Source organism: Lepidochelys kempii, chromosome 5 (assembly GCF_965140285.1).
Source record: "Lepidochelys kempii isolate rLepKem1 chromosome 5, rLepKem1.hap1, whole genome shotgun sequence".
NCBI classification, from domain to species: domain Eukaryota; kingdom Metazoa; phylum Chordata; order Testudines; family Cheloniidae; genus Lepidochelys; species Lepidochelys kempii.
Window position 1 is genome coordinate 40,233,044 of NC_136384.1, and position 26,379 is coordinate 40,259,422.

General features: G+C 42.0%; 1 protein-coding gene across 2 annotated transcripts in view; it reads left to right on the forward strand.

Annotated features, from left to right (window-relative positions):
* IPO11 (importin 11) overlaps positions 1 to 20,750 on the forward strand; it is a 295,012-nt gene extending 274,262 nt beyond the window's left edge. For both annotated transcript variants that reach the window (XM_073344033.2, XM_073344034.2), the window contains 2 exons: positions 1,138 to 1,222; positions 19,161 to 20,750. In XM_073344033.2, coding sequence (XP_073200134.1) covers positions 1,138 to 1,222; positions 19,161 to 19,325 — 250 coding nt within the window. In that variant the 3' untranslated portion in view covers positions 19,326 to 20,750. The remainder of the gene's footprint in view (positions 1 to 1,137; positions 1,223 to 19,160) is intronic.
* The last annotated feature ends 5,629 nt before the right edge of the window (positions 20,751 to 26,379 follow it).

Consider the following 26,379-nt stretch of genomic DNA (forward strand, 5'->3'; position numbering starts at 1 on the left):
CACGTTGCTAATATATATAGTTTTGTAGTATGCTGTTGACTTGCAAAGGGGAGAGAAAGGATCTGTGAACTAACTAGTGTCAGAACTGATGCGAGTCTTGTGATACATTTCCCAAGTATAGATATGTCCTAAGAGAGAACAGTCTTGAAACAAAGGGAACTGACACCTTCATTAGCTCATTGAGGAGCACTTGGACTGCAGCATCTTCACCACAGGGGGCTTATTACATTATTTATTGGCTCATCATAACTTTGGGGTCAGAAATTTGCAGCCCCACATCCATATGTGTGCCTTTCCTTTCATTTCTACCGATCTGCATCAAATTATGGAACACACATCTCCTTTTGAAAATAAATTTCTTATTCACCAATTCACTTTTACTGAAGACCCTAATCACTTTTTACTGTAATAAAACAAACCTCTGAGAGCCATTTTTAAAGTGCACCAAGCATTTGTGACGTGAAATACTGGGATTATATAGCACTGTTATTAAACTGAACCTTGAAAAACCTTAATGAAAGAATAAGTTAAACCACCACAGAGCACAAAAGTAGAGACAACTTTATTAGTAAGCAGCATTCAACAGTAGGCTTACTTTGCAGCCTTGGCAAATGCACAGTTCTTATAAAGCAGAACCAATCCCTCAGCATCTGAAATTTTTAAACTTCAAAACCTGACTTAAACCAGAGACTTCAATAGAAAAACATTTGAGCCCTCTTTGTAACCACAGTAACTTCTAAATCCATATGTCTATTTAGTGTAGCAAACAAACTGAAAAAAACGGGACTTGGTTTTACATATGCTGTAGGAATACATGTTTTAAAAACTGGCTCAATATATTCTAGCTGAAAACAAGTTGTCTAAGCAGGTTGGCAATTTAAAAAGGACACTATTGCCTCTAACAGTGGAAGCACCCCTTTACAATAAAATAGGTACCGCTAAACCTCTTGAGTGACATGGGACCCTTTATGTTATCTGTTGATAATCCTGTTGAGGTGGCTACTGTTAAAAAGCAATGCTAGTTTTTAAACAACTTATAAATATTTTTCCATTATCTTGAAGACCTAGTCTGCCATTTATTTCTTGAGTGTTTTAATTCTTAGTGTGAATTTACAATATCTGTATTCCTGTTCTTAGCTGCATGTTGATGTCTCATTTTGAGGAGCCCAAAATGACAGAAGATGAGGAACCTCCTACAGAACAGGACAAAAGGAAGAAGACGGTAAGCTCTTTATATCTTTAGTTAAATGTTTGGAGTTATAATTTAATACAGTAGTCAACCTTAAGTCTTTGCCACTGGATTTGGTTCATCCATTGTTGTCATTTATAGTACGCTTTAAAAACTCTACTCCCAATCTGAGAGGTCAGGAACCTTTAGAACAAATTGCATAGAATAGACAATTATACTTTTGCATTTTTTTCAGACTCTAAAGTCTAGTAAAGAACAAAATAGTCAGACACATAGCAGAACCTAATTTGTTGGGGAATAGTCAACACGTTTTTTGTAAAGGGAAATCATACCTCCCCAAGCTACTAGAATTCTTTAAGGGGGTCAACAAGCATGTGGACAAGGGGGATCCAGTGCATATAGTGTATTTAGATTTTCAGAAAGCCTTTGACAAGGTCCCTCACCAAAGGCACTTAAGCAAAGTAAGCAGTCGTGGGATAAGAAGGAAGGTTCTCTCATGGATTGGTAACTGGTTAAAAGATCGGAAACAAAGGGTAGGAATAAATGGTCAGTTTTCAGAATGGAGAGAGGTAAATAGTGGTGTCCCCCAGGGATCTGTACTGGGCTCAGTCCTATTTAACATATTCATAAATGATCTGGAAAAGGGGATAAACAGTGAGGTGGCAAAATTTGAAGATGATACGAAACTACTCAAGATAGTTAAGTCCCAGGCAGACTGTGAAGAGCTATAAAAGGCTCTCTCAAAACTTGGTGACTGGGCAACAAAATGGCAGATGAAATTCAGTGTTGATAAATGCAAAGTAATGCACATCAGAAAACATAATCCCAACTATACATATAAAATGATGGGGTCTAAATTAGCTGTTACCACTCAAGAAAGAGATCTTGGAGTCATGGTGGATAGTTCTGTGAAAACATACACTCAATGTGCAGCAGCAGTCAAAAAAGCGAACAGAATGTTGGGAATAATTAAGAAAGGGATAGATAATAAGACAGAAAATATCATATTGCCTCTATATAAATCCATGGTATGCCCACATCTTGAATACTGCGTGCAGATGTGGTCGCCCCATCTCAAAAAAGATATATTGGAATTGGAAGAGGTTCAGAAAAGGACAACAAAAATGGTTAGGGGTATGGAACAGCTACCATTTGAGGAGAGGTTAATAAAACTGGGACTTTTCAGCTTGGAAAAGAAATGACTAAGGGTGGATATGATTGAGGTCTACAAAATCATGACTGATGTGAAGAAAGTAAATAAGGAAGTGTTATTTACTCCTTCTCTTAACACAAGAACTAGGGGTCAACAAATGAAATTAATAGGCAGCAGGTTTAAAATAAACAAAAAGAAGTATTTTTTCACACAACACAGTCAACCTGTGGAACTTCTTGCCAGAGGAGGTTGTGAAGGCCAAGACTACAACAGGGTTCAAAAAAAGAACTAGATAAATTCATGGAGGATAGATGCATCAATGGCTATTAGTCAGGATGGGCAGGGACGGTGTCCCTAGCCTCTGTTTGCCAGAAGCTGGGAATGGGTGACAGGGGATGGATCACTTAATGATTACCTGTTCTGTTCATTCCCTCTGGGGCAACTGGCACTGGCCACTGTCGGAAGACAGGATACTGGGCTAGATGGAACTTTGATCTGACCCAGTATGGTTGTTCTTATATTCTTAAAGAAATGCTGCCAAGAAGTGATGGGGGGGAGGAGAAAAAAAATCGCTCAATATGTCTTCCAGTTTTTGCCTATGTCTCAAACAGGAACATTACTAAGAATTTCCAAAAATTTAGCCTTTCTTGCAGGAAAAAAAAAAGTATAAGCACAGAATAATAGTTAGAAACTTGAAACATTTTCTATCCTCTAGAACAGAAGTGACAGTACATATCTGTAACGATTTGTTTAAGTCATATTTCATTCTTTCTTTGGTAGGAAGCCAACATCTTATATAAACATTTGGCTTTCATGTTCTTTGGTATATAGTTGGCAGTTTTCTCAGGTGGTTCTTAATTTCCTTAAATTGTATGAAAGGTTTCAGAGTAGCAGCCGTGTTAGTCTGTATCCGCAAAAAGAAAAGGAAGACTTGTGGCACTTTAGAGACTAAGAAATTTATTTGAGCATAAGCTTTCGTGAGCTGCAGCTCACTTCATCGGATGCATGTAGTCGAAAATACAGTGGGGAGATTTATATACACAGAGAACATGAAACAATGGGTGTTACCATACACACTGTAACAAGAGTGATCAGGTAAGGTGAGCTATTACCAGCAGGAGAGCGGGGCGGGGGGACCTTTTCTGGTGATAATCAAGGTGGGCCATTTCCAGCAGTTGACAAGAACGTGTGAGGAACAGTAAAGGGGGGAAATAAACATGGGGAAATAGTTTTACTTTGTGTAATGACACATCCACTCCCAGTCTTTATTCAAGCCTAAGTTAATTATATCCAGTTTGCAAATTAATTCCAATTCAGCAGTCTCTCGTTGGAGTCTGTTTCTGGAGTTTTTTTGTTGAAGAATTGCCACTTGTAGGTCTGTAATTGAATGACCAGAGAGATTGAAGTGTTCTCCAACTGGTTTTTGAATGTTATAATTCTTGACATCTGATTTGTGTCCATTGATTCTTTTACGTAGAGACTGTCCAGTGTGGCCAATGTACATGGCAGAGGGGCATTGCTGGCACATGATGGCATATATCACATTGGTAGATGTGCAGGTGAACGAGCCTCTGATAGTGTGGCTGATGTGATTAGGCCCTATGATGGTGTCCCCTGAATAAATATGTGGACACAGTTGGCAACAGGCTTTGTTGCAAGGATAGGTTCCTGGGTTAGTGTTTTTGTTGTGTGGTGTGCGGTTGCTGGTGAGTATTTGCTTCAGGTTGGGGGGCTGTCTTACTGTAAGCAAGGACTAGCCTGTCTTCCAAGATCTATGAGAGTGATGGGTCTCCTTCAGGATAGGTTGTATATCCTTGTTGATGCCCTGGAGAGGTTTTAGTTGGGGGCTGAAGGTGATGGCTAGTGGCGTTCTGTTATTTTCTTTGTTGGTCCTGTCCTGTAATAGGTAACTTATGGGTACTCTTCTGGCTCTGTCAATCTGTTTCTTCACTTCACCAGATCAGACAAATCAGACATCAAGACGTCTCTAAGGTGCCACAAGTCCTCCTTTTTTAAATTTCAGGCTAATTTTAAGTAGAGCCGATTAATGTTTTAGGTCAACTCTGCATATTAATCTAGCTAAATCCACTTTTCATTAAGATTGCAGTATCCCTAATTACAATAATCCCATTCAGCTGTTTTTAATTTTGTATTTTTAATTCTAAACTTCCATAGTTTAAGTTAATTAGAACATATTCATTAAAAGAAATAATAAAACAGTTTCACAATCCACAAAAATATTATCCTACTGATACATAGCAGGTTTATTGTATCCTTTTATAATGATAGTGGTTTGGTTGCTTTAATAGAGCCAAGTTCAGTAAGAATGCAATGCTTGTAAATTGTTTTGAAGACCTGTTTGCAATAAAATTCTATGCTAAGTGCTCCCTTTTTGGCAGCAGGTACCCAGACCCAACAATGCTAATTCAGGATATATTTGCTGTTGCACAAAACAATCCACTTCTTCCCTTCACCTTAGTCGTTGTCTTTTAGTCCAAGCTTGAATTTTTGTTCTTCCTCCCTAGGTTTTTTTTTTTCCTGATAGGGTACTGATATACAGAACCCGTCATCTGAACTGTCATAGACCAAGCCACAGAATGACATTGTATGGCATTCACCTTTTAATTTACTTTGTGTGTCTCATTTGAGACAATGCAGACTCACTACCAACCAGGCTTTCCAAGCACTGGTGTTTACAAGAAATCCACCATCTTATATCGGGAGGTAGAGTAGCTTAACATATTTCTTTCAGGTCAGAAGGAAGTAATGTGGAGAAACAGAGGAGGGAATCCTAGATAACAGGGAAATCTTCTTCAGTGGTAACTGGTCGTCATCCTAGTAGTCACAGTAAGTGACAAGGAGAAATCCAGGATCTGCACTTCTGCAACTGAGCCACCGAAAGCAAATTTGTCAGTGAGAGGGAATGTAAAATCTCCCTAGTGTAATTTTGTTATTTCATTAAACAAAATATTTCTTTGAGTAACAGAACATTTAGATAAAAGGGCTGCATCTGGTACGCCAAAAATCAGTTTTTGAAAATGACATCATCATATTAAGCATGTGCATTTCTTCTTTTGTCTGCATTGTTTCATCAGCTGACTTCTAAGAATGAATGGTTCTTCTTCAAGTGTTTTCTCATGTCGATTCCATTCTAGGTATGCGCGCGCCCACGTGTGCGGTCGTCAGAGATTTTTGCCTGGATTATTTAATTTAAACACCACTGAGGTTCGTGAAGTTAGTGGTATTCGTAGAGCCAGCTGTGGCGCCATTTCCAGTGCTGCACTCATGCGTCGGTATGTCAGGTGCCACTTGCTCTATGCTCTCTCAGTTCCCTCTTACTGCCTGTGGTGGTTAGTCGGAGCACCTGTCTTTGCATAGCAAGGGCTAGTGGTTTCATCTCTTCTGACTTCGAGCCTTAGGGCCTTGTAAATAGTTGTTAGTAGTAGTTAGTTAAATGTAGTTAGGAGTTAGAAGTTAGAGTCCCAGCGGGGACTTTGCCCCAGGTGAAGCATGCCCCAGTCTCCAGGGTTTAAGCCCTGTGCGGACTGTCACAAACTAAGTGACCCCCACAACTGCCGCCTCAAGTACTTTGGGGGAGTCACATGTGAAAGACATGTGCCATATTTGTAAAAATTTTCGACCCCGGATTCAGAAAGAGCGGGATATTGGTTTGCGGGCTTTCGTCATGGAGGTGGCCCTTTGTCTGACTTCCGAGCCTTCCTGCCAAGACTCGCCTAGTACCTCGGCCTCAGTGCACAGCACACCCCTGGCACCAGGCTCCGCCCAGCACCTCTCCCCATCACCCAGAAAGAAAATGAAGAAGCCCAAGACAGGCAGCATTCTCTATTTCCATGCCACAGATCTCCGGCAGCACAGCCCAGATCTTCTGGGGCTCACCGTCGGTCACTGGCACCACAATCATGATCTCCACCATCTCAATGCAGATCGCCTCAGGGAAGGCGCCAGTCTCCGTTGCACTGGTGCACCGTTCATCCTCCACCGGTCATCCTCAGCCCAGCTCTCGGTTGCCTGCCCTGTCGTAATTCCAGTCCCCCTGGCCCCCTTGATACCAGCACAGGTCCTCCCACTCCAAACACCGGTCTCCGGCAGCGACGGTCAGCAGGCAGACACAGGGGTCAGTGGCCCTGCCGTGGTCACCAGAAGGGGATTCCTCTGGCACGGAAGGGCAGTTCAGCCCCTGGCCAAGACCCCACCAGCGCAAATGGTCACCTAAGGCCGCGTCGACATCTACGGCCGCCTTGGTAGCACAGCCAGTGGCCAGCGCAGTGGCCTTAAAAGAGTGCATGGGTCATGCTGGTAATGCACTGCCAGTGGAGGAGATGGCTGAGCAGGTGGACATCTTGTTCAGTGTCATCTCAGCCTCTACTCCGGCATGTGTTGCAGTACTGGTGCATGATGGGGTCCTGAAAATTGCCATGGCCCTCTGGTAAACCCCGTCACCCATCCCTCCCACCTCCAAAAGGGCCGAAAAGAAGTACTTCATCCCGGCCAAAGGGTTTGAGTACCTTTATACCTGCCCACATCCAGACTTGCTGGTTGTCTCTGTGGCCAATGAAAAGGACAAGCATGGGCAATCTAGTTCAACTGCCAAAAATAAAGAGGCCAAAAGACTGGACATTTTGGAGAGAAAAATGTATTCAACAGCCAGCCTGCAATTCCAGATGGTGAACCATCAGGCCCTCTTGGGCAGGTACAGTTTTAACTCATGGGACTCCCTCCATAAGTTCAAGGCGACCCTCCCTCAGGATCTAGCCCAGGAATTTGGTACCCTGGTGGAGGAGGACACCACGACAGCCAGATGGCGAGGGATGTGGCAGACTCGGCAGCTAGGGTGGTCGCATCGGGGTGGTCATGAGGTGCAGCTCCTGGCTTCAGACTCCCAGCCTGTCCCAAGAGATGCAGACCTCTATCCAGGACCTCCCATTCGATGGGAATGGTCTCTTTTCAGAGCAAACTGATGCGACACTGCATTGGTAAAAGGACACTCGGGCCACCCTTCGCTCGCTGGGCATGCATATGCCCCAGTCTGCATGGAAGAAGTTATGGCCACCCCTGCCACCAAGACCTTGGCAGCCTCGTCAAGGGTATGCAAGGAGAAGGGAGAAGGACACGAGCTTGTGAGTCTCCTAGAATGGAATCGACATGAGCAAGCATGCAAAGAAGAAAAAACGGTTACCTATCTTTTCGTACCTGTTGTTCTTCGAGATGTGTTGCTCATGTCCATTCCATTACCCGCCCTCCGACCCCTTTGTCGGGGTTGTCGGCAAGAAGGAACTGAGAGGGCGTAGGGCTGGTGGCGCTTGATATACCGACACATAAACGCAGCACTCAAAGGGGTGCCAGAGCTGCCCCTATGGATACCGCTAAGGCAAAAATCTCCAATGACCACGCACGTGGGTGCGTGCACATCTAGAATGGAATGGACATGAGCAACACATCTTGAAGAACAACAGTTATGAAAGGTAGGTAACTGTTTTTTACTTTTGAATGATTGACAGTGCAACCTGTCAGAAATCTACTATATTATTTTTTCATGCATTATGGAGAGATACTTTATTTGTAAATGTAGTTTTATAAGAGTATAGCAAGTTAGTTACTAGAGTGTTGTTCTCTCTATATTTAAGAGTGTTTCAGTACAGCAGTTAAAAGTTTTTCTAAAGTACATCATGCTCCATTAACTATAAATCTAGGGCCAGACTCTCAGCTGCACTTAATCCATTTTGCAATAAATGGTCTGAATTCAAACAGTAGTCCCATGACCCATGAGATATTGGGAACACAATGGAAAAAGTCTCTGTAAAGTGAGGTTTAAATAATACTTTCTGGTCAGTTAAGGATTATTTAATTTAAACACCACTGGGGTTTATCTTGGAATAGAATGTTAATTCATTGCTTTATAGTTTTAGAGACAGATTTCTTCTGATAATGAGTATCACAACATAACTGAAACATTTTTAAAGTGAAATAACAGTGTGCACTGCATACTAGGGAAAAAGAAAAGGAGGACTTGTGGCACCTTAGAGACTAAGAAATTTATTTGAGCATAAGCTTTTGTGAGCTACAGCTCACTTCATCGGATCCATGTAGTGGAAAATACAGTGGGGAGATTTTATATACACAAAGAACATGAAACAATGGGTGTTACCATACACAAGAATGATCAGGTAAGGTGAGCTATTACCAGCAGGAGAGCGGTAGGGGGGAACCTTTTGTAGTGATAATCAAGGTGGGCCATTTCCAGCAGTTGACAAGAACACGTGAGGAACAATAGGGGGGGAGATAAACATGGGGAAATAGTTTTACTTTGTGTAATGACACATCCACTCCCAGATACCACACGATCCGTTGTCTACAGCCAAGCTCTACGGTACAACCGCATTTGCTTCAACCCCTCAGACAGAGACAAACACATACAAGATCTCTATCTAGCGTTCTTACAACTACAATACCCACCTGTTGAAGTGAAGAAACAGATTGACAGAGCCAGAAGAGTACCCAGAAGTCACCTACTACAGGACAGGACCGACAAAGAAAATAACAGAAAGCCACTAGCCATCACCTTCAGCCCCCAACTAAAACCTCTCCAGGTAATCATCAAGGATCTACAACCTATCCTGAAGGACGACCCATCACTCTCACAGATCTTGGGAGACAGGTCAGTCCTTGCTTACAAACAGCCCCCCAACCTGAAGCAAATGCTCACAAGCAATTGCACACCACACAACAAAAACACTAACCCAGGAATCTATCCTTGCAACAAAGCCTGTTGCCAGCTGTGTCCACATATCTATTCAGGGGACACCATCATAGGGCCTAATCACATCAGCCACACTATCAGAGGCTCATTCACCTGCACATCTACCAATATGATATATGCCATCATTTGCCAGCAATGCCCCTCTGCCATGTACATTGGCCAAACTGGACAGTCTCTACGTAAAAGAATCAATGGACACAAATCAGACATCAAGAATTATAACATTCAAAAACCAGTCGGAGAACACTTCAATCTTTCTGGTCACTCAATTACAGACCTAAAAGTGGCAATTCTTCAACAAAAAAACTTCAGAAACAGACTCCAACGAGAGACTGCTGAATTGGAATTAATTTGCAAACTGGATACAATTAACTTAGGCTTGAATAAAGACTGGGAGTGGATGGGTCATTACACAAAGTAAAACTATTTCCCCATGTTTATTTCCCCCCCTTACTGTTCCTCAGACATTCTTGATAACTGCTGGAAATGGCCCACCTTGATTATCACTACAAAAGGTTAGCACCTCACCGGCCACCCTCACTCTCCTGCTGGTAATAGCTCACCTTACTTGATCACTCTTGTTACAGTGTGTATGGTAACACCCATTTTTCATGTTCTCTTTGTATATAAAATCTCCCCACTGTATTTTCCAATACATGCATCCGATGAAGTGAGCTGTAGCTCTCGAAAGCTTATGCTCAAATAAATTTCTTAGTCTCTAAGGTGCCACAAGTCCTCTTTTTCTTTTTGCGGATACAGACTAACACGGCTGCTACTCTGCAACCTGCATACTAGAGGTCTGAGAATACTTAACTTTATATTGAAGTAAATGATTTTTTGGTTGAAGTTAGATTACTTTCATATGGGTATGTATTTGGAACTTTTTTTTAATTCTCTTGCCTAGTATTTCTTATAATTTGCTGAGAAAATAACATATATATATATATATATATATATATATATATATATAAAATAAACTGTGAGAAATTGTACTTGTTCACTGCTTATAATAAAAAAAAAAAAGTTAACCACTGTGATTATAAAGAGACTATTGATTTGTCTCTCTTATTATATTGTAAATCTAACTCTGAGGATTAGGCTGCATTTGACTCATCCCTGCCTGATCTTGAATTAAAGTATTTGTCTGATCCTTCCTGTGAGATAAGTTCATCCCTGGGGAAGTCATGCAATGCCATTTTTCTGATGAGACTGTAGATAGCTCAAGATACTTAAAGGAAAACAGAATCCAGTTTGCATAGGCATGTTGGCTGAAAGTTTGTAAAATAAAGAGCCATTCTCACAATAAGGAACCCATGAGAGACCTTCCTTGTTGCAGCCATCTTGCTGGAAAATGATTTTTATTGGGATTTTTTGTACATAATATAGTGCATCACACACAAATATAGATTTATAAAAAGTATACAGAAATCAATAAGAAAAATATTGGTACAGTACTAATTATAAATAGGTTTATTTGTTTTTTTATTAGCTTGTTTGCAGTACAATGCACACAGTAAAATATTGTTTCCCATACAGTGCAACAGTATTGTTGATAGCATGAGAACAATTTGGTGGTAATCAACGAAACTGTGGATTATTTCTCTTTAACATCTTCAAAGTTCTACTGGCGTTGAACCCTCATTGCTTAAGCTTAAAAAAACCCCATGAATTTTATCTCTTTTCAAGCTTAAAGCCACATTAACCTTTCTCCCTGTGTGCTGCAAGTTCTGTGCTAGGTCTCTAAGAGGCTCAGTTCAGAACCTCACCCTCTGTCTCTGCTCATTGGGAAAGGGACTTCTATATTCTATACTTCTATATTTGTACAGCACCCAATCCTGATCATGACCTCTGGATGCTTTCATAATATAAATAACTGGGAAATGAGAGCTATAGCAGATTCAGTGACTTGATTCCAGTGCACACTTCTGAGTCAGTTCTGACCTCAGAGTAGTGGCATCATCATAAATTAGTAACTGCTTTGAGGTACTTAGATACTACATTGATGGTAGCCCGATAAATACCTAGACAAAGATTACTTGTTTCAACATTAAAAGTACTATTTATCAGCCTGTTAGAAAGCTATGCAGCAGTGTTTCATATGCCAACTACAATGGTATCTGCTTTATTGGGAAACCTTTACTGAGTGTCTGTCATCGTGATTAAGCAGTTGTTCTGATAATCTTTTTTTCATAAACAGTCTGAAAAGCTTTATAATGAGAGTTAACACTGAACTGAATAAAAAGGCTGATACTGAGCTGATATTCAGTACATTTCTTCTTTTAATCCTTCCTTGGCCATTTCTGAATTCGAAGGCTAAGCATTTCAAATGTAAATATTACTTAACCCCTTGACACTGACTGAATCCTCACTGAGCAGAATTTTTGCTAATGCTGTCCCAATTAAGTAACAATCAATGCCGTACATTATAATTAGGCTAGTTCAATTTTCAGGAAAATGTCTCACTTAAGTTGCTGTCCTTATTAAGAATATCCTAATTCAATTTAGTAGACCAATTATAACAATAATAATATGTATTTCTGTAGGGCCTACCTTATGAAGATCTCCAAACACAACACATGTTAGTTAGAATTAAATAGTATTATTCCCCACGTTTATCCCCGTGTGGGAAATGAGGCACAGAAATTAAGTGCCCAGGATTACACAGGAGGTCTGTGGAAGAACTAGAAATAGAAACCAGATACTCGATCTGAATTACATGTCAAATTTATTTTTCCCATGGGGAGTTTTCCTGATTCATGTGCAGAGGAAGACAAAGAGTCTTGTCAGGTGTATATACATTACCAAGCTTGTTATTTTGTGATCATGTAGAAAAGTTTCCATTCATATAATGCAATAATTTCAATAAAATCACAACAAAAAATTTAAACAAAGATCCCTAACTAAACTTCAATTTCAATACAAACTTTAAGAAAAAAAAATTCTTGATACAAAATCACAATATTTTAGAAGACGGTGTAGTTTAAATATATGCAAATTGTTCAAATCTGTCAGTTTGCTATACAAAATATTAAAATGCTTTACAAAAATAATATTAAGTGCCTTTCATATAACTGTCATCTGAACAGAGACCTGTAAGGAACAACTCATTCACACTTTACCATGTACGGTAACTGGTAACTTATTAATAGTATCTCAGCTCTCTAGGCAATAATGAGAAATTATCAGTTATTCTGTCAGAGAGATTAGTTTAACCAATCTTAGCATTCTTGTCATTTTAAATTTCTCATCCAAAGATTCCTAGTAACTGAGTTATTGGTGGATCTCCTACAGATTGGCCTACCTAGCTGCCTTACATCCCAGGGAAAGTTGAACCTTAAAATTAAGCTTCACTAGTATATTAGACTTCCAGGTGAGCACAATTCATGTGCATGAAGCTGACATGGAGGTAAGCAAACCTAGTACCACGGTTGCTAACAATTTAATTCAGCTTGAAAAGAGGGTCCAGATTTTGTAAGGATATTCAGTTCAGAATAACCAATCAAAGGGAGGGAGCACTTCAAAGAAAATATGATGACATAAGTGCAGAATATCTGAGGAAGACTTGATTGCTAAGAATGCAGCTTATCACTCAACGTACCTTTCTTCCTAGGTCTGTAAAACAAATCATAAAGCAAAACCATCCAGTTACACTGCAACAATATATTCACCTGATGACATTGCATTTTATCAGGTGATGGAAGAGCTAGACAATGGTCTCATGTACAACAAGGCTCGTCTCTCTCCAAGCTGCTACAAAGATATAAAGCCCTACTTCCCTCAGATGTAGAAAGTGCAAGCTATTCCAGTAGCAAATTACAGGCAAAATTAGGAAGACACTATGTTCTGCAATTTCATTCCATGCACAGCATGGACAAAGCAAGTCTACCCTTGTTCTATGCAGTTCAATAACATTAACTGATGCTATCCAAACTGCTAGTAATCTGAAACAGGAATTTAAATTCACATTTTGTGAATGTTCTTCTGGCGAGTGAGCCTGATGAGAAGCTTTCAAATGAACAAGTGGTTTTATATAATTCTGCTTCAATCCTTCACTCTGAAATAGGCAGAAGGAAAGACTCCGTATTATCTAAAGCCAGGTGATTGTAGTTAATAGAGGTCAGCTACTTTTATGCCCCACTTGGAGCAAAAGTTTGTCCTTTGGTTGATAGATAAAGAGCCATATAATTCAGCTAGCAATGAGTATCCTCATTCAGAAGACATTCAAATTGTAGAGTACATAGTATTTAACTGGTCCAAAATTATGACACCACTGCACATAAGCCTTGCTGCACAGCTACACCATGAATTTAATAGAGATACTACACTTCCATGGATTTTTTTTTTATCAGTGATGATGAGGTGAGTCGGTTAATCACTAATCCTGTAAAAACTGAAATAGAAAGACTCCAGGTAGATTTGTTAATTCCAAATTGAATTATACCACTTTGTGTTGGTTGTAATCTCATCCATAAAGAAGGTGATAGTATAGACATCACTACAGAGGCCAGTAATGGAACAAGCACCTTCCATTCATCGTCTAGAATAGTAATTCAAGAACAGTCTGCAGATAGTCCAGCGTCACAAGAAATATCATGGAAGGTGGGAAGGGAGTCACCTACTCTTACTGGGCAACCCAAGTCTTTTATACAGTGTGCAGCATTTGAGAACCTAGAACACGTCCAGAACCAAGGAAAAGTTGAAAAAGTACTTGAGAAAATAAACTCTTGTCACCTACAAATAAACACCATTTGAGCTCGCTTTTGGTGACTTTTAACAGTACTACCTCCGACCAATAGCAAAATGATGGTGATATTGTTAACACTCAGGTGATTCTATTTTGGGTTGATTTAAACCACAAGCTTGCAACAAAGAATAGCACCTACACAGCAGTTGCATATGCACTTATTGTGGATGTCCAATCAGCTGTCATGGCCACAGTCTATGCCAGAATGCTGAAACGTAAGGAAATGTCAGCAGCTGTTGGACAGCTACATGCCATTCAGACCATAGATCAGCAGCTCTGTGCTGTTGCTCAGCAAGAGACATGGACTCCCCCAAATGAACTTGGTACCAGTTTGATTTGTCAGGGTGCTTTTCACCTAGACAAATCACATTGCAAGTCCTTCTTATTGATTCTGAGGTGTATGCAGCTTGTACTGGAGATCAAATGCTTGCTAGTAAGTGATTCGCCTTGCTCTACACAGCTTGAATCTAGTGTTTGAGGCCCTGAGTGTGCTAAAACTTTTTTCATTTGTTAAATGGTGTGAGCAGGGAGGAGGTGCTCATGTAGTTCCAGCATTTGTCAGGGAAATGTTGGATGACTCAGAAGGTGTTTTGAGTCTGCTGCGCACCCATTGGCCCTTTGTGTGCTCCTGTTCTCGCTAGTTTCTCCCTGCTTTACCTCTTCACCCTCCCCAGTCCCACTACCCTTCCATATCCCCCCAGGTGGGGTACGTCACATTCCCAGTGCTGTGTGGAGAACCAGCCCCTGGACAGAGCGCTCAGCTCACCACCAGCCTGGCCAGCAGGCTCCTTCCTTCCTCCACTGCCTCTGGAAAGTCCAAGCCCACCACCCTCCAGCCTGGGGCACTGGCCAGGAGGAGCTGAGCCCTGCATGTGCCAGAGCCCTGCACAGCGCTGGCATGGGGAAGCCTCTCCACCCCTCAGCTAAGCTCTGGAGTGGGGTGGGAAGCAATTTCCAGCCTGTTCCTGCTCCTGCCCAAAGGGAGTGCGGGGATGCTTCGTCCCCTAGGCACCCTCCCCAGCTGAGCCACCTCACTGTTAAAATTAAAGCATGCACATAAGTGCTTTGCTGATTTGCAGCCTTTAGTTTGTATCTAAGTTTGTATCTCTGGACAGGTTTGTTGAAGCCCCTGCAGTCTGGTTCCATGGGCCCTGGTGCACAATGCATCTTTAGGGTTTAACTCCTTCCTGCCCGCACTGAAGCTGGAAGCAGCTGGGTTATGTCGGTGGCCAGCAGCAGCCTGCAGGTGTTAGCTGCCTTTTGACACTGTGTGGGCAGGAAGGGACGAGCTGCTTCCGGCCACATGGGGTAGGGGTGGGGAGGGGAGAAGAGATGAGCTCTACAAAGACAGGGGCCAGGTCATCCCTTCCCCCGCTCTTCCTTCCCTGCACCTGGAAGTAACTCCCATCTCTTCCCTCCCGCAAGGCTGCTGCTGGCCACATTCTGGTGTGAACCCTGGCAGAAATCTGGGGGGAGGGGGCATGTGACCCTGTGTGCCCCCCACTTGTTGCTTTGGGAAGCCGCGATGCTAGGTACCAGGAGAGGCAGGTCTGTCCCAGAGGCCCAGCTAGGCATAGAGTGCGGAGAGCACCGGGCAGGGAGGGTCGGGTGGATTGGTCACACCACCAGCCACCCCGTGTGAAAGAGGTGTACTGGAGTGTGTGTGTGTCATCTCTCCCCATGTGTGGTGGGGTAGGGGGGTGTCACCCCTGCCCGTGTGAACCCTAAAGCCTTAAAGATAAGAAGATAAATAAAAAGAATCCAACTATGCAGAATTTCTTTTTAACAGGGGCTCAGTCAACTTGATGTTAATTTGAATGTTTGTACTGCATAGTTCTGACTGATTGCCGTTGAACTCGCTTGAATACGAGTACTTTTACCAGGTGTTCCATATTCAGCATAGGGAAATATGGTCACCCTATAGGTAAGTCTACATTCGTGACATGTTAAATCTCCCTGAAGAAGTAAACAGTGGCTCTGAATGGTGGAATTTGTCACCCATGGAGTGACAAGGGAACAAAGAAACTTTCATCAGGGACTCAAAGGATAGCAGTGGGTTTGTAGGACTGACAAGAAAGAAGCCAGCACTTGTCAATCCTATCACTCACCTATTTCGGTAATAAAGATGTTGAAAAAAGGTAGTGCTTTTAAAAAAAAAAATTGGAAAGTACATGTTTTCCACTCTGCTCACATTCAGGAACACCTGTATCTGGGATCAGAGCCCCATTGTATTAGGTACTATAACCACACACACAAGGAAAAGTTGCACCCTGCCCCTTACAACCTAAGTAGCCAGTGAGACTACTCATGCTTAAATGCTTTGCTGGTTCAAAGCCAAAATGCTCAGAACCTAGTGGGATCAAAACTTTAGTTCCATAAGGAAGGACATTTTCTTCAGATATAAGAGAATGGTGTAAAGTAGATTTCGGATTTCTCCCTCAAGCCAGGTACTAATCTGGTTTATAAAGATAATACCTGAGAAGTAGTTATTAACCTCCCTCCCCCATTACTAGTGTCAAGGGGATTGGTCCTGCTTTGAGCAGGGGGTTGGACTAGATGACCTCCTGAGGTCCCTTCCATCCCTGATATTCTATGATTCTATGACCCTGAAAAAGGATCCACAAAGAAGTACCACTGTGCCTCTAGTACACATTAGAAATAGCTAGTGTGTTCCAATTTGTGGAATCTCATTGATTACACTGGAGATCTGCATTGGTGCCCATGTGATTTGTTTTGGCAATCATTATAATCATATATTAGTTATGATTTCTGATGGGCTTTGTCTAGAAATCCTTGAAAAGAGCTTTAAAAATTCAATTTTCAGATTGATTCTGGATATCAGGTACAAAAAATCCTAATGTATATTGGACAATACTGTAACATGCTTAAAGCACATCAACTCCCACTGTGGAGGTTTTTTAAATTTACAAAAAACAAACATACCTATTTGGAGCATGTATGTTTTAATGAAATCAAATGTAGTACTCCAAGCTGTAAATCTTTAAAAGCAAAAGACTGTAGCTCAAACATAAGAAGCATTCATTGGAGTACTGAAGGTCATTTTTGGCCTTGAGATATTAGATCGGTGGTTCATAAATTGTTCCAGTCATGCCCCGTTTACCAGTAACAGAATCTGTGTGCAACTCCCCCCAGCCCATTACTGGACAGCCAAGGCTTCCTCACCAGCGGAGCTTGGGCTGAAAGCAGATCTGGGGGCAGAGACAGAGCTGGTCTGGGGACAGAGAGGGAATGAGGGCAGAGCTGAGCTGGGGGTGGAGCATGGGGTGGAGTGGACCAGGGGGCAGAGCAGGACTGTGGTGGAGCTGGTCTGGGGGCAAAGTGGGACTGGAAGCATGGTGCTCCTTCACTGCCCCCTATGGGGGCTAGCCCGGGCCTGGAGGCAGAGCAGGAATGGGGCCTGAATGGTGGTGGGGGAGGAGCGAGGCTGGGGGCAGAGCTGGTCTGGGGGCGGAGTGGGGCTGAAAGAATGATGCTCCCTCCCCACCCGTCATGGGGGCTGGCCTGGGCCCACTGCATGCTCCCCTCCCCCCCGCGAACGTTCATCTGTGCCCCTCCTCGCCCGGGGCGGGGTACCCCACAGTTTGGGGACCACTCTTCTAGGCAGAGTGGGTAGATTAAGAGTCACTTTGGATTGTCTGGTACTTTTAGGTTTGTGAGATTCCTCACGTTGGTTTTTTTTCATGATTAATCACTTTAGTAACATTAAATATTGTATAAATCAATAATATTAGATATAGTATTCAGTGGATTCTGAAAACGTCTAATGTCACTCCATAGAATGCATTTATTATTATACATGTGCATCCAGTGTTTAAAGTTCAGTTGCGCTTTGTACCTAAAGCGGGGATTTGAACTCCTTGTTATGTATGAAGAATACAGTGTATCTGCCCCAAACTTTTAGCACTTGCTATTTGAGTTCAGAATGATTTTTATGAGTATTTACAAGCAACTTTGTTAATTAATTAAAATTAATTAATTAAAATTAATTAAAAACATGACATTTGAGAAATTCAGTGCCATCTCACCTTTTCTAAGGCTGAAAGATCTAAATAACAAAATAGTAGACTACTCAAATTTTCCATATGGTTGACAATCACAGAAAACTCCATCCTCCAATCTAGCAGACATATCAGAGAGGAACAGAGGGACAGCTGGGGTTAAGGGCTTTATACTCTTGATTCCAGAGCGTTGGAACATAGGGTCATGCACTCCCATCCAGAAGGGCTAATTGCTTTGAAATGGGTTCTGTTACTGTGTGGCAATGCATGCACTCTACCAATATAGATCTTCAAAAGCAATACCCTCAGAGAACAAAAGTTACCTTGGCGGTAATGGGTGTAGTATAGAATTTGCTTTTTTGCATACAGTAGAACCTCAGAGTTACGAACACCAAAGTTATGACCTGAAAAGTCAACCACACACCTCATTTGGAACTGGAAGTAAGCAATCAGTCAGCTGCAGAGACACCCCCCCACACACAAAAAAAAAAATACAGTACAGTACTGTGTTAAACGTAAATCACTAAAAAATTAAAGGGAAAGTTTTTTTTAAAAAAAAGAATGGACAAGGCAAGGAAACTGTTTCTGTGCTTTTCATTTAAATTAAGATGGTTAAAAGCAGCGTTTTTCTTCTGCATAGTATAGTTTAAAAGCTGTATTAAGTCAATGTTCAGTTGAAAACTTTTGAAAGGACAACCATAATGTTTTGTTCAGAGTTATGAACGACCTCCATTCCGGAGGTGTTCATAACTCTTGAGTTTCTACTGTACATATCTAAACATTATTAATATATATTAATGAATAAGACTTGATGGTGTTATCTTAGCATATACATTACAAAAACTGCTAGACACGTGAAATTACTACACATTAGAAATAACTAATGTGTTTCAATTTGCATAATATGGAAACTAATGTACACAGGTGCGAAAACATTTGCTATACAGAGATCACTGAAAAGAAGTTGGGATTGAAAGTATAAGAGTAGTTGGAAGAAGTTATAGAAGTGCAAAGTATTTTAGCAATTTGAGTCCATGGGTTGAGAATGGTCATTTAACTAGTTTGAAACTACAGATTAATTTTCATTGTGGAGGTAACTGAGTTCTCCTTGGAAGAATTTGACTCAGTGAGACCATTTCTCAGCACAAGTACAAAGGAAAGCAAAAGCTTTTTATTACTCCCAGCTCAGATTATAAAATAGATGTATGAGTCACTGGTGTGTTGGGACTGCCTCTTGCCTGCATTACTATATTTTTGCGTTTATCTGTTTTCCACAGCTTGCACTGAAGGACCCTGTACACACTGTGTCGCTGCAGCAATTCGTCTATGAGAAGCTAAAGGCACAGCAAGAATTACTGGGAGAACAAGCCTTTCAGGCACTTATGGAAACAGTGGATACAGAAATAGTCACACAACTACAAGAATTCTTGCAAGGCTTCTAAAGAGTCAGAAACAAGATTTTGTATCTCTAACTCTCCAGTTCAAAAATAGGGAAAAACACGTAGCCTTCCATCTTACATGCAAAAACCTGCTTAAAAGCTAAAAATAACTTGTGTAAAAAATAAAGAAGCGGAGACAGTGAAACTGATTTTTTTTCTTTCTGAAGGATTGACACAATAAACGTAAATTGGCTCCTAACTAGAGTTTACAAACCTGTTTCACAAGAGTGTAATTTTATATATATGAGGAATAGCATGGGGTAATGTGTACAATGAAAACAACTGCTTAATTTACTGTTAATAGAAAAAGAAATGTTTTCATTATCTGATAATCATGTGTGTTTAACACTTTGAGGAAAAGTGAGGGCTAATGTTGGAGATATTTTGTGTAACAACAGCTCAGTTTGGCTGCCTTTTTTTAATTGTTTATTACACCATAATAAAAAAAACCCAATTCTGCTCAGCCATTTAAACAAGTGAAATTATTGCAGCAGGAGACTAAAAGACATTGTCTTTAATTGGATTTTAATATTATATATTACATACATCCATATACATACATATTCGTAAGATTTTCATGCTTGGGGAGATAAACACCAGTTTGAAAAGAAAACAGATTTATCAGCCAAATGTTTTATTTTCATGATACTGATCCACGTATGGGTAAACTTGTTCGAAAAGGGAAATTGTCTTATTTTATTTTCTGCAGACATGTTTTCTACTTAAATATGTAGTGTAAGAACCCAAAGATGTTGGGGTAATGCACTTCTGTCCTGTATCAGAGACCCAAGTTCATTTTCTGTTCCTAGTCTCTTTCTCTCAGGCTGGTGGGAGCTGAGTGTATTGTGGGTATATACTACCGGCCTTGCAAGAAGTTGGGGTGAAAGGTATGCTCTGTGTTGCTGCATAGTGCCCTCTTCAGAAGATTAAGGATCTGATACGTAGCCCTTTGACTTCAGTGAGCTTTAACTTCGGCTCAGACACGATGAATGGTGATGAGAATGGTAAATTAAGAAAGATGGAGGAAGGAATGTTCAGAGCTCTGTCAGTGACACAAAGGAAAGTTTCTGTCCATCCCTCTTTCCTGTCCTCATCCCCAGGAGAGAAAAAATGTGGTTTTTGTTTTGTTTTTGGGTGGTTTGGTTTTTTGAGGGTTTGGGGGTGCTTTACATTTCCCATCTGCCCTCTATTGTCAAACCCTTTTTAGTTGTGGATTGTTGTATTTTGGTTGTTTTTTTTTTAAAGGAAACTGTTGAAAACATAGTAGCAAAATGTACAGTATGAATTTTGTATAGAAACCTGGGTACAGTATGTAACTGGAGAACCTACTGCCCCTTTGTAATCTTATAGAACTGAAAATGTGCTGGAAATGTTGATTCTTCCAAAAAGACAAAAACAGTAAAGTTTCAATTAAACTTTCCAAAGATATCTCACCTCTGACTGTCTTAATCTGTATGCTTTTATTCTTAAGTATTCAAAACACTCTCAATAGTTTAGAGATTCATACATCCTTCAAGAGTCTTATTGTACCTATAAGGTATAACAGTGCTGTGAATTGTAAATGGCAATATTATGGTTCTGAATTCTTCACTAAAGATTTAACTTTTGTGCTTGATGATTCAGGCTAAAAGCTACTTAGCATGATTTCTCACAGAATGCACATCTTTCCACCTCCTGATGGGTTTTCAGTTTAGGTATTGATACAGCAGATTTACTAAAATAGCTATGTTAACTATTACTTTATTTAAATCCCTCGATAAAAATATAGCTTTTAATTCAAAGCGCCAAAAACACCCTAAGTTCTAAGAGTATTTTTGTTAAAATGCAATCACAAAATTAACAAAAAGTTATTTTGAAAAATATGTGGTCTTTAATGTCAAAACAATACCTCGCTGATTCCTAATGTGCCCACTTTCCAGGAGAATGAGCTTCGAAACAAAGTTTTTTTGCATGTCATACAATGCTGTGTTATAAATGGATAGTTCTGGAGCTGTATGACAGAGATGTCTTGAGGGAGTGTGTACTAGTCTGTAATTGATTCCAGCAATACATGCTTAACACTGCTTTTTTGGTAGTTTTGTAATTGTATGTCCATTAACTCTTGTTCTGCATATGGAACATACCCAATCATCCCTCAAAAGAAATGTGTGATAGGCAAATCCTAGAAAGTTGTGAGATTTGGTTGCTATGGATTAGAAAGGAACAGGAACTCAAGGGTGGTTGGGGCCATTCCTCCTTTTGTATCCTTTCAACCCTCCATGATGGGAGGGGCAAAGGGTCCCAATGGACACAGCATTCCAGAAGGTTCTGGAAGCCGATGGCATGGGTGCCTTGATCCCACCATGCAGACACTCGTCTCAAAAAACTCCAGTTACAGGTAAGTAACTTTCATTTTCTTAAGAGAGCTATGCTAACCTTGATTTCCACTGGTCTGGAAATAAATGGAACAGACTCTTTCTTACAGGATTTTGGTACTTCTTGAACTATGTTTGCAGAGCTGAGAGTGACTTCTTAGAGATCAAAAATTCTAACCCTATTAGCAAAATTCTTACTATAATCAGGAAAATGTTCTTGTGTTTAGTTTTTGTTTTTCTCTCCCTTGGCTAAATCTATGGTATCTCTTTCCCTCTATGTTGAGTAATTAATTTAAATTAACAGTCTCTTATGACTGATTTCATAAAATGCTGTAATCCAGTACCTCAGGTCATTGGTTATTCATCAGAGGACAGCACCAGGATCTTGCCCGTTCATTCAAAATGTAATTAGTCTTTGTCTTCCTCATAATTCCCATTGAAAAGCCCAGCTGAGATAAAAACAATTCAAATAATTATCTGTAAGCCTTAGACACAAAGACAGCTTGAAATAACATTAATTAATTATTATTATTATTTATTAATTACCTAAACAAATGCAGGAATGACAGGGAACATTTCTGTTTTCTGCATGTCATTGTTTTTCATATTAGAGACTTGATCCACCCTTGGCTAATTAACAGACTAGTTGTTAATGTTAAATGACTGTTGCAATTAAAAATGTAATAGACTTTCACAACACTGTTATTGTTAATCAATTACTCTAAATAATAATTAAAAAAAAGATTGTTCTTCATTTTGGGGGATTTCATATTTTAGCCCTGAACTATTAAATCCAATGGGAGCTTTGCCATTTACTTCAGTGAGAGTAAGATTAACCCTTAGGCCCAGATTTTCAAAAGTATTTAGGTGACTGAAGATGCAGGTAGGCACCTGGGTGCTTTTGAAAATCTCACTAGGTACTTTTATGTTACGGATTCTCATTCATTACTAGTGGACAGAGGCGGATTACGGTTTTGTGGGGCCCTGGGCCAGAGCAAGAAGGGGGCCCTCCCCACTGTGCCTGCATTTTGCCCCTCCCCCGCCCCTCCCAGCACTCCTGCTGGGGAGCAGGTCGGGCATGGGGGCTTCTCCCACTCCCCACAGGAACGCCGGGCCAGTGGAGCAGGGCAAGCCTCCACACCCCAACTCCACTGCCCAGCAGGAGCACCAGGTGGGCAGAGCGGGGCAAGCCCCCACATCCTGACCCTGCTCCCCGGCAGGAGCACCGAGCAGGTCGGGGCACGGGGGCGCCCATTCTCTTTCGCCCTCCTGCTGAGGGAGTGTTTGCTGGGGCTTTTCTCCTGCACACAGAGTCTTGCTGTGCTCTGTAGCATGCTTACCGCTCCTCCCCCACCCTCCAGCATGTCTAGGCAGGCAGAGAAGCTTCTTTGTCCCTCCAGTGTAGTAGCCCTGCCTCAGACTGCAGCCTCATGGGAATTGTGGCTGCCTGGCTTTCAGCCCACGGACCCTCGCTCTGCCAGGAAAGTGGTTCAGATTTGAGGCAGCAGCGGAATGGGAATTGTGCCCTCTGAGCATCACCAGAAACCGTGCTGTGCCATGAATAGGGGCTCAGACTCTGAAAGGCAGGAAAGGGTCTCTGTTTCTTTCTGTCCCCTTCCCTGCTCCACATTCAGCAAGGCAAGCGGGAGACTGCTGCTTTCGCTTCTGCCTGCCCTGGCTCAGTGCCTTGCCTGGGCCCCTGCCCTGCTGGTTCAGTGCCTGTACAGCAGGCAGGTCCTACAGGAAGTGCAGTTTCTTCCTTCCTTCCTCTTAAAGGACAGTCATGGAGGACAGGGATTAGCTGGGGGGTTGGGGGGAGAGGGAGGAGGAGACAATCACAAGTGGAGGAGCAATGAAGAGAGTGAGGTTGGTTTGGGGAAAGAAGAAGGAAATTCTGAGGAATGGGAATAGAGGTTGGAGGGATTGTGGAGAGGGGAAAGAAACTGTCCTAACGACAGACTGGGGGAACTTCAGAGAGAGGACAGAATGAAGTATGCTGGGGCAAGAATGAGGTAAGTTTGGGAAAAGGGAGAGCATGTGGGGAAGGGGCTGGTAGAGGAGAGACTGATGTTTGTGAGGAGGGAAGAGGGAGAACATATTGGAGGCGTTTGTGAGAAGTAGGTGAACCAAGTGAGCTTTCAAATGGAGAGACACCTACGGGGGAATTCTGGTGGGGGTGGAAATATGGCATGCTGTCTGAAGACTGCTGCAGCGCGGGATGGGAGCCTGTCCAGGAAGGTATCATAGGAGAGATGGGCAGAGGCCAAAGTAAGTGCTAGAGGCTTGTTTATATGTTTTTATTGAAGGGGAAGAAAGTAGCTTGTGTTAGAACATATTTCTGCTGCACAACTTCTGGTTCATAACAAATGCGTAACACCCCGGCCCCTCCACTTGGGAAGTTTGGAGGTGGTTTAATATTATTGCTGGAGGCTCCAGGACTAATCCGTGCCCTTCAATTCAGTCCACCAGAAATTCTGCCTCTGGCAGTGTAACAAGTTTTATGACTTTCATTTTTATTCATCTTTGTGCATTAGCGACTCCATTTAAGCTCCTAGCCCCTCTCTCCTAGTCCTCAACTGAGGAATCACCTGCAGGAGCAGCCTTTTGTTCAGCACCACTCCAACAAGCTCCCTCTCCTCCTTTAACAACAGTAGGGAAGTCTTGTAAGCATCTAGAGCTTTGTCAGCTCTTCCAATTCCCCCCATCCCTGATGTGATTTTAGCTGGGGTGGAGCCAGAAGTTCTAGCCCTCTAGCGAATTGGTGCCCTCTGGTTGTCTGCCCACTTGCCATGGGGCAAAGCTGCTGCTGGCAGTGCTTGCATGCTAGCTCTCTCTCTCTGTAGATGTTAGTCTTGTACTCGCTGGCATGTTATGCATCTGGGAAGCCATTCAAAGATGGGAATCAATGATCCCTCTCCACAGTCCTTAGTTATACTGTGTGAAGTGTGCGTCTCTGCCTCATCTGAGAAAGAATGGCAAAGTAAGTTTCTGTTCCTCTGCAGCGGCATCCTTTGGTAGAAAGATGCAATTGTACACAGTATCTTTGGGGACCACATTGTATTAAGTTTATAAATGGTTTATATATCACTGTAAGCCAGGGATTGTATGCAACTCTGGGGGCAGGGGGTTACCACAGCTCCTCCAAGGACTAAAAATAATGGGGAATGATTAAAGTGATTCACTCAGGTTGTAACACCCCTCTTCCCCCCCCCCGCCCCCTCTAGATGTACAACCCCTTGGGGAGGTTTGCATGTACTAGTTCAAACTGGGTTTTCCAGAGACCAACAGATAAAGAAAAGGCTTTTGGTATAAAATGGCTGAGTTTAGACTAACAAAGGCCTTTTCATTCAGCAAATGGACAGGATCCTCTGCCGAAGGGAGGACCGCAACCCTTGTGAAAGGATGTTGGCTTACTGGACCCCATAAAACCGATGGGAGACCGCTGGTAAGCTTTTAACATGTGCATAGAAATTTTTATTCTTTTTATATGTTTTCTCTGTAATGCTTTTACCCTAAGAATAAATGTGTTTTTCTTTCTGAAGACTGGTTGGTAACTGGTATACATTCTTATGGCCTCTGGAGAACGTTTAACCACAGGCACTAGACCCTAGTCAGACCTCCTGCGGAAGTCACAGTGAAGTTCAGAGGAATTGCAAGCCTAAACCTCTAGTCTGGAGAGCGAGAGACATTGGTCTCCACTTGAGTGAGCTGACAGCTAGGAAGCCTGAAACCTTTATGTGGGTGCCCTCGAGGAAGACCAGGATGGGGACCAAATGTGCTAGAGGTTACTGGATTATTTCGCAAATACTTTTTTCAATTACTAAGCTTTTGCTTTATGTGGGGGGAATTTCATCTTGCTCATATTATTCTACTATTATCATTAAAATTTTGCTTTATCCTTCTCCCTCCCTACTTGGGGGAATCGCTTCTCACTACTTCCTATTTGTGGTGAGTCAGGAGAGATGCTATGCAGCAAAATGAGAAATTTCTTACCTGTTGATAATTTACTTTCTTCTGGCAGTTTCTTTCCTCCTTCAACCCATTGATAGTCTGGTAATGACCCAGAATACAATAACAATTAGAACTTTTTCTTTAAAGGGAAACTTAAACATATAATTGCCTTAAGGTTTGTCAATATAATGTCAAGTTTTTATCTTAATGCTAACAGTTGGTGGCTGGAGTGTTTCTCCAGTTTTGGAAAAACTTGTTTGGTGGTCTTGATGGAAGAACGGGGTTTAGTCCAGACCCTCCAGCAATAATATTGACCATCTCCAATTTCTACATTAGTTATGAATGAGGGGAAAAAATCAGCTAGAAATTTCTCATTCTGGCACTGAGGAAGACTGGTCTTGCAGGGCTGCAAAGGAATGTATCTGTCTCCTCCCAACCCCAATTTTTGGGCAAAATTATTCAACTGATACATACCAACAATGTGCTAGACCAATGGTCCCCAAACTTTTTACATTACGCTCCCCCTTACCTCTGCCCATACCCCCTCCTCCCCCGAGAGCTGGGGCTGGGAATGGGGCCACAGCAGATGGGATCTAGGGGCCAAGGCTAGGGGTGTGTCTGGGCCAGGAGTGAAGCCACGGCCAAGTTGGGGCTGAGGCTGGGGGGGCAGAGCTGAGGCTGCGGCCGGGAGTGGAGCTGTGGCCAGGTCAGGGCCACCAGCTGAGGCCACAGCCAGGTGCAGAGCTGTGGCC